Here is a 9,612-nt window from a genome sequence, read left to right on the forward strand (position 1 = left end):
TGTCTGAATTCGAATTCGATACTTTTCTGAATATTAGATTTAACGAACGATTTTTGTCTTTTCAATTACTTTCTTTAATTTCTGAATTACGGTTTACATTAAAGAACTATATTAAAATTAACCGCAAATGTTAGATGTATTTAGGCGTCAGAAAATCTGCTTTCGTTCACATATTAAAGTTCGAATGATTAAAAAACATACAATGCGAAATTAGGACCTTTGGATGAAGAAGCTCCATTTATATTGTTATGTCTTCAAAAGAAAAAAATGTTGGATATGCTGCTGTTTCTATTGATAAGTATTATGCACTACTAACTATGATGGAAAACATTGATTCTCGAAATATTTTCCTTGTCAATGAATATGATTATTTTTGCATTCTGTTGCTACTGAAAATGATTTACTGAAGACATAGGTTTACCATTTTGTCAAGGTTAATTGCATTTGCAATCTGCCTCAACGTTTTTTGATAACATTTGTAGAATGCCCAACTTCTAGATATGCTTGAGCTCTGTTACTCTGTTGTATTATTGCTACTAAGTTTACTTGGTATGGAATTGCTTCTGCATAAAATTCAATGTCTGTCGTAGCTTATATTTCTGCAGCTGCAGTTCTCTAGTGTACGATAAATAAATTTTGTAACCCTCAAGTATATATTGTAAGCATTAAATGAAATATACATTGCTTACAAGACAATGAATGAAATATGCATGTCCACAATGAAATTACAAGACAAAATGAAACTTAAACTCAACATACATTGCTGGAAAGCTTGTATTTATCTGGGACATTTGCTTCATGCGGCCTTGGTGAAAAATAGAAGCTTGTTAGTATTAGAAGCCACAAATGCTTCTTCTTGTTGCTGATTTTCTCTTTGCTACTTAACTGTATATCTGTAGTATTTTTTTCCCCCTGCTTAATGTTAATGCTATCTGAATTGCAACCACTGATGTTTTGAGCTTCAATGTTTTCTTGGTACAATTGTTTCATAGAGGCCGTTCATTAAAACTCTTGCTGCGTTACTTTGAGGATACACACATCTTTAGTATTGGAGATTCAAGACATAACAATTCTTTTCTTACTTTTAGAATTTGGAAATTTAGCTATCAAGTTGTGAGCTTTTGATTTGCATTTGTTTCAGTTTTGTTAGCACACGATTAAACCTACAATATGGATGTAATGAGTTTAACCTGTGGCAGACTTTTAGAACTTTTAGCAGAGGATGTTGATCATGTTCATGTGCCTTTTCTGATTGGCTCTGTTATATCACCTTTTTCAATGTTTTCTTCCCATTTGTAGAATGATCAGATAATACGAGACTACCTTCAGGTATAAAAAGTTTAGTTTAGAAACTGGATATTTTGAGGAAAAAACTTGCACAAAAAACCAAATAGAAAAGCTGATTTTGAAACCTTGTTTCAATTCTGATATGTTTCAAACAACACTTTAAAATTTGGTTTCTTAAAATCCTATTAAGAAATAGTTAGTTATAAAACTTGAACTAGATTCGCACTGGTTTGAAATTGATACACAAAATTATAAACCAATTTGGTTCATACACGTTGAATTAAAATGGTTTCTAACCACTCTATGCACACCCCTGCACAAATATATGACATGCCATGACCCAAAAAAACAGCCTAATTGTACTTGACCCAGCCACTTCATAGTAATTACATATTAACGAATCGAAATTGCAGACATATCATCTATGGCTTACAGATCCGAATGCCTAATTGCAAAATTCTTCATGTAATATGCTATTGCTAAACCAGTGAGCTATAAACAACATCAGGACCATATAAAACAACCAAACGCATACGCCTGCCTCATGATTACGGAAAGAAAACAAAAGAAAAAAGCTAGGCACAAAACAAAAAAGGTGCAGCCCCTAAAACACCTACATCACAACGGTTCCGAGTGACATAACCAAAAACACGCTACCTGAAATAGCAGCACCCTCACGCAGCCAACACAGAGGCACTACACATCCTGCTGTTCCTCGAGAGCACATCACAAAAAACATAAACCACCTCGACAAAGTCCACCAAAACTATCACTATTTTCTCAAAGGACAATCTTTATCAATTTATGTAAAGTTTATTTATTTATTTGCATTAAAAAGGACACCACTGAGCTATAAACAACATCAGGATCCTATAAAACACAAACCAAACACATACGTCTTCCCCTTGATTACGGAAAGAAAACAAAAGAAAAAGGCTAGGCACAAAACAAAAGAGGTGCAGCCCCTAAAACACCAACATCACAACGGTTCCTAGTGACAGAACCAAAAACCTGTTATCTAAAATAGCAGCAGCCTCACGCAGCTAACAAAGATGCACTACACAGTCTGCTGCCCCTCAAGAACACACCACGAAAAACAGAAACCACCTCGACAAAGTATACCAAAACTATCACTATTTTCTCAAAAGACAATCTTTATCAATTTATGTAAAGTTTATTTATTTGCACACTATTTTATCATAACATTGACAATACTTGTTGTGCAAATTTACATCTAATGGAACTATATTTCATATTAGTTATTCACACCCATTATCGTGATGATAGTGGCTCATGGCTCATGATGTCAAGATACTCATGGAGTAGGAATAATAGGATACAAATAAACATGAGTGGCAGTTTTTCAATGGAAAATTTCATAGCAAGAACAAACTTTGGATTACATTCTTTAAAGCTTATCACAACATGTATAGGTAGTTTAATACAAAAAGTCAATGAGAGAGGAGAAGAGCATCGAATGAGAGAGAAGATCGTTGATGAAAAGAAAAACCTTCCGCGACAGGGCCGATTCGCTGAGAACTCCACCTTCTTCAAGCTCCTTTCCTATCAAATCGGAAAAATCAATCAAAACAACACCGGTGATACCAAAACCCTAATCGCGAAATCAAAATCAATCAAAACGTAACGAAACTGAAAACGCATACCGAGGGATCGAAGGTCTTGAAAATTTTGTTGCATAGAAGCATTCTCTTTCAATAAAACTTGAAGATGCTTATTGCCTTGGTGAGGCTGACCGGCGATGAAGAGAACACCCAAACTAAGACATGAAGAGCTACGCGAGAAACAATGAGAGAGAGAGAGATGGAGAATTGAAGAAGAATGTCAGAAAATGAAGAAAAGAATAACGTGGGAGCAGAGAAGAGGTTTTTTTTTAGAGAGAAAACTGGAGTGAGAGAGAAGAGAAGAGGGACTGAAAATCGCTGACCTTTTCTGATTAGAGAAAAATGGGTGCGAGAGAAGAGTGAGAGAGAGGGAGAAAGAGCAAAATGCAAGGAAATAGGTTTGTTTGGTTCAGATGCCTTTACATTGAGAAGTGGGTAACTGCATGCCTTGGAAAGAAGCGAGCACAATTCCAAGTGGTGGGATATTTGAATTTCAAAATCTGCATTAATTAGGCACATATGCACACATTTCAAAAGGGTACATGATTTGAAATTCAAAAATGTCATTAAATGTGGTTAAATCACAATTTTCCCGCTCAAAGCCAATGATTAGGGTTTTGCAATTGTTGTGTGCATTGTAGTTTAGGATTAGATAATAAGGATTTAGACTAAGGATTTAAGGGGGTGTATTGGATTAGGATTTTAAAAGACTATTTTAATAAAAAAAGTCTTTAAGATTTTAAAAGACTGTGTGAGATTGTATTGATTCTGTGAGATTTTAAAAGACTTTTTATGCAAAAGACTTTATACACTCAAGATTTTAAAGGATTTATCACACAGACTTTTAAGGATTTCAAAGGATTTTATGTGATTTTAAAATTTCAAAAGATTCGATGAATTTTAGGGGAAAAAGAACAAACTTACAAGCGTAAATGATAAAAATAATGAACAAATAAATTCTAACGTTTGAATAAAGAAAAATAAAACCAATAAAAAATTCTTTTACTATTGATTTTCAAATTTTAAGAATTTTATGGATTTTATAAGATTTTAAGGGACTAAAAAACACTCTAACACATTATTCTCAATACACATTTTTTATTTGTTAAAAATGTTATTCCCACAAAATTCAATTGTACATATTTAAAATTATGTCAGCACTTACAAATCTTTCAAAAAAAAATATTGTGTCAGCCATTACAAATCGGTCGAGTTACACGAGTTTAATTACCGAGTGTTAACTCAGTCAAACTCGTTAAACCTTTCAATTTTACCAGAAACCGATTTTACCTCAGAGTTTACACGATTTTTGTACCTAAAAATGTAAACTCGATAATCTCGGAGATTTAACACTCGATTTGTGGAACATTGATTACGACATACTCTCTATCATAATATTCTCAATACAATTTTTTATTTTTTTTATTTTTTTTGAGATAGAGAGAGGGAGAGAGGGGGGATGAGAGAGAGAGAGAGAGAGAGAGAGAGAGAGGAGAAGAAAAAGATAGTAACTTTTAAAATAAAAACAATCTCAAGAAATCTCATCTTTTCATGAAAGACTTTTTCTTGTTAAAATTACACTACAAAATCCCACAAAATCCATCAAAATCCAATTTATTAAACAATCCTTCGAAATTTGAATGATTTTGAATACCACAAGACTTTTTTTAAATGATGAAAAGTCTTGATTGAATACCTCAAGACTTTTTTAAAATGACAAAGAGTCTTGATTGAATACCATAAGATTTTTTTTAAATTGCAAAAAGTCTTGATTGAATACCACAAGACTTTTTCATAATTAAAAAGTCTTTTAAAATTCCATAGAATCCTAATCCAATACATCCCCTTAGACTAAGTACGTTAATTTTTTGTTTTTTTAGAGGAAGGAGTATTTAGATTTCAAATCTACAATTAGACCTTATTATGACTATTATTAATTTTTGAAGTCAAACAAACAAAATACTGAAACGTGTACGTTCCAAATTCGTCCTTACCCACAGCGAAGTTTCCGATTCCCTCCATTCTCACTAAATAAACAAATTTTCCCCATTCCAACCTAATCTCTTTTTCAACGCCCTTTTCTCTTAATCCAATTTCGCTTTCTTATCATCAACATCATCATCATCGATTAACAAAGAAAACTCTCATATGGATTAATTAATCCTCAATTAACAGAAAATCACACACAAATCAAATCACCGATTCGATTCGAATTCTTCACTTTCCATAACCTAAGATCCATTTCGCATGTTCTTCGATCTTCGATCGGTTCCGATCGAACAAAGGCTTTCCCAATTTCGATCTGAAATCACTTTTGTAACAATTAGTGTTTCAACAATCACAGAATGATGTCTTCAATCTTCTTTCTACGCAATTTGATTCCGTTTCACGGTGGATCTTCTTTTCATCGTTTTAAACATCTTGAAAAAAGTGATAGGCGTGGTAATCTTAGTTAACCTTCCGCTTTTTTTAGTTTTGTTTCATTTTTGAAAGTTTTTTGATCTATTTTTCGGAGTATTTCTTCTGGTTTTGTGAATTTCTATTCACGGTTGAATTTGAGGCTTTTGGTATCGCGTTGACTTCAAAGATCGTGAAAGGTGGCTGTTGTTTTGTACCTGTTTTGAGATTTTTGATATTTGAATCTACAAACGTCGTCGTTTAAGGTACGATTGAATGTAGCTTATTGATTGATTAATTGTTTAATTAAGATTATGATTCTTGACCTAATTTCTAGGTTGAATATAGGACCATGAATTTTCAATTTTGTATTTGCATCATACACCTATTGTTCAGAACTACATTGCTTTTCTTTGCTCTAAAATAGTTATCTGTGACAAATTTTTATCAAGATTTATCAGCTATGAATGGATAATTAAAGTCGTGTGATTTTGACACAAATATTTGATGACAAATTATATGACTAGTTATTGAATATAACAAGTGTTGCAGCTCATTAACCAACAATTGAACACAATTAACCACCCTTTGAAACATCACTTACCACGATTTGCAAGTGTTCACAAATTAGCTGTAAAACTTTGTTATATTCATTAACCGCCAATTTAATTGTGTCAAACCGTTAACTATCTAATTTGTTGTCGAATTATCAAGCAAATATGAGTAGATGTCTAGTGTAATTTACAATATTAGTGTATAGCGGTATTAGTTATTGAACTCATGGTTTATAATTATACTTTGATCTTGTTTCCTTCTTCTAACTTGTGGTTTGCTTCCTAATCATAGAGCTCAACATACCTATGTGTGGACTGTTTTACTTGTTAATTCCTGTTATGAAATTTAGTTAATGTTTTTATTATTACTTCTAACATTTTGTTTTGTCGATTTGTTCTTTGGGTTGTAGTGTGTGATCTTATACGATTGATGGACATCCACTCTCCTGCAAATGTTGTGGAGTGTGATATCATAAGTAAACTTGAAATTACTTTTGGTGGGTCATTACATATACAAGATGATCAAAAGTTAGAACATGTATCTGATGATGATGAGGATGGTAGTAGTAACTGTAATATTGGGGAGGGACATATATGTTGTGTGTTTGAACAGGAAGAAACCACACTAAAAGTGAAGAGCTTGAAGGAGTGTTCAACCTTTCCTTATCCTGATATGGTGTTGCCTTCAAGCTCTTCTGATGATGAGGAGGCTGATGGAGCATTGACAGAGTCACTCTCTAAGCAACTTCCAGACTCAGTTTCTCAACCGGTAAGTTCTAATTTTGTTCACAAATAAATCTTAGCAAGTTTAAGTATCCAAGTTAAAGAATTTAGTTTATGTTTGGTATCACGGTGGGTTGCCGAAATCATTATGAGCAACCGTGCTTTTGCAAGAGCTATAGAGTTGCCAAAATTGCTGTGAACAACTGTTGTGGTGATGCAAATGCTACACTTTGTAGCTTTCACACAATCACGGTTGCTAACCATGATTCCGGCTAACCCACCATATGATACAAACATCATACACTTTATTTTGAAGTGGAAAGGACTTTTGACTCATTCACTAGATAGAAAGCTGGTCGCTCCAAGAGGGGTGGAGAGTAGTTGGTTTGTTACATTAGTATCTAATTAAACTAGCATTTAACTGTTGTGCTAGAAGCATTGTTTTTGTCGAGCATAATTGGTAGCTACACTATGCAGCTTTCACAAAATCACCGTTGCTTGACGTGATTTCAGCAAACCCTCCATATGATACAAAACATGCACTTTATTTTGAAGGGGAAAGGGTTTTTACTCATTCAACAAATAGAAAGCTGGTCACTCCAATGGGGGTGGAAAGTAGTTGGCTTGTTACATTAGTATTGAACTCAACATGCATTTAACTGTTGTGCTAGATGCTTAGTTTTGTCGTGTATAATTGGCAGCTAATCTTTTTTCGCATCTGCCATCCTTTGCTTATTGTTTTTTATTTTCTCTGTATTATACCACAGGCACCTGCAAAACTTGTATCTGCCATGAAGGGTAGCCGCAAGAAACACTTGGGATCGCAAATGAAATTGTCTGTTAAATGGGCCCCTGATGTGTATGATCCGGTACCAACATTGTCGTCACATACTGTGAGAACTAAGAAACAACATAAATCCCGGATCAAGAAGAGTGAAAAGAAAGGTGTAAAGAAAAGTCAGAAGGGCAGCTATTCTAAAGGGTGTAGCAGCAAAGATAAGAAGCAGTATCGTTATAGATGGCCAGAATCTTGTGGCAAAGGATTTGATGCTTCGATGGAATTAAATAATCTCGATGTTGCTGGCCATGATTCATACCATGCAACTAGCAACTCAAAAATACCAGCTACTGAAAGTCCTTGCCATGTCGGAGAAGCTATGAGTAACTTCCTTGATTTTGTCTCCTATATCAAGACTGCATAAATAATTAGTTTCCTGTTCGGTTGTGTGAAGAGTTTTTTTGTTTACGGTTAAAAACTATTCAGTGCTGGCCAATCAATGTATCTCTTGGAATTCAGAACATACATCGTACTATATGCACTATGTTCTTTTTGAGTTAAATAATGTGTGGCAACTTTTATATTTGGAATATCATTTCTGAGGTAAACGGTGCTGAAGAGCCTCTGATCTGTCATTTTCTCTTTTACCCTATTAAGATTGGAATGGGATCAATTGACACTAATTTGACACTGAATCTCCTCATTCCTTCATTTAATTTAATTCAAAGACCTTTAACAAATCACTTCAATGTTTCACTAAATTAAATATTGTGATTTGTCTCAATCGTTAATATTGTGATTCCACTGACTTTGCGTTGAAGATGGAACCATATGCCTTTCAATTTCATACATCAAAAACACTGAAGCCATTGATAGATTAAATCTCTGTTTCCTTTTCATCCGTTCATGAATTAATCTTGGAAAATCATGCAAGTGAGACAATGATGATTTTAACTCTAGACATAGAAACGTCTGGTTTATTGGATTAAAATCACTTCATACGCTCTTGATTGAATTCCTCGAAGTGAGTCACGTGCAGTTTTACAACATTGTTGCTTGAACCGTCTCTCCTAGCACATCCTCAATTCACATCGTCTTCCTCTCTCTCCAGTCTCCATTGTTGCTTTACAAGAATTAATTTGTACAACCAGTGAGGGATGCATTGTCTTGTCGGTCTCTATGCTTAATTCCTTTGTGCAAAAAGCTTTTGATCCACTTTCTACACGGGAAAAAAATATGATGTCGATGTTTCTTCTCCCCGATTTCGAATACACGTTTGATCATAGATAAATTAAATCTCATCAAAAATGGTACATCACCGAGAAGACACACTAAATGAAACTGAGGTAAAAAAGAACGCATAGAATCTTTTTAAGAAAAATTATGCGAGAAGGTTGTGTGATTCATGGGTTTTAAAATGTAGGGTTGTTTCGATACAATCCAAAAATGCAGATATGGGAGAAAGAAATTAAATTGTTTCTATTAATTTGAGGTTTAAACCAAGTCACGAGCTATCTTTAAAGACCGGTGCAACATGTTGGAAATATCTTTATATAAGGGTGAAGAGTCTAATAAGTCACAAATAATGTGACGTGAGTTAAAAGCCTTAAGACCACTAGTTGTGTTTTGTATTTAAACTAGTTGTGTTTTGTATTCATGCATATGATGTTTCTAATTTTTGTATTTAATGAAAAAATAAATTAGAATGAAAATTGAATTAGTATAAAATCGAATTTATTTTAAGTGTATAAATAATAAAAAAATTAGAATAAAGTGACCAAATAATTTAGAATAAAATAAAATAAAATAGAATTTATGTTTAGACTTTGCGCCATATTGACTAAATAAAATAATTTATTGAATCATATTGAATAAATAAAATATTTTAGACTTTGCACCATATTGAATAAAGTGAATAAAACAATTTATTGAATCGTATTGAATGAATAAAAAAAAAAGTAGGCACTTTGCGCCACTTAACATGTGCAATGCTATTTAATTTGCGCACAAGTTTACACTTGTGCTAGTTAACTAACGCAGAGGCATTTTAGATATGGCTGCAGGGTGCGAACGAAATGTACTGGATGAGAGCAGAATTCTTGTAAAAATGGTATACGATGAAAACCCATGATACGAGTACTAAGGTAAAAATATATTTATGTTATGTTAGACCATTGCACAAAGAATCAATCGGTTTCAAGCTGCAAGAGCAATGTCCGGCGAAGATTAATGGGATCCATTCTACACGGGT

At 33.6% G+C, this 9,612-nt stretch overlaps 1 protein-coding gene across 1 annotated transcript; it reads left to right on the forward strand.

Annotated features, from left to right (window-relative positions):
* The first annotated feature begins 4,934 nt into the window (after positions 1 to 4,934).
* Positions 4,935 to 8,013, forward strand: LOC25484107 (uncharacterized). The gene is made up of 3 exons (XM_013612872.3): positions 4,935 to 5,572; positions 6,271 to 6,629; positions 7,351 to 8,013. The coding sequence occupies exons 2-3, from the start codon at positions 6,291 to 6,293 to the stop codon at positions 7,783 to 7,785; spliced, it is 774 nt and encodes a 257-aa protein (XP_013468326.1). The 5' UTR covers positions 4,935 to 5,572; positions 6,271 to 6,290; the 3' UTR covers positions 7,786 to 8,013.
* Positions 8,014 to 9,612: the final 1,599 nt, after the last annotated feature.

This window comes from Medicago truncatula, chromosome 1 (assembly GCF_003473485.1).
Source record: "Medicago truncatula cultivar Jemalong A17 chromosome 1, MtrunA17r5.0-ANR, whole genome shotgun sequence".
Taxonomy (NCBI): Eukaryota; Viridiplantae; Streptophyta; class Magnoliopsida; order Fabales; family Fabaceae; genus Medicago; species Medicago truncatula.

What these genes read in the sequence shown, in the direction of transcription:
- LOC25484107 (XM_013612872.3), top strand. Translation starts at nt 6,291, where the DNA reads ATGGACATCCACTCTCCTGCAAATGTTGTGGAGTGTGATATCATAAGT. An exon ending in CAGACTCAGTTTCTCAACCG is followed by an intron (nt 6,630 to 7,350) that starts GTAAGTTCTAAT and finishes ATTATACCACAG; the next exon opens with GCACCTGCAAAACTTGTATC.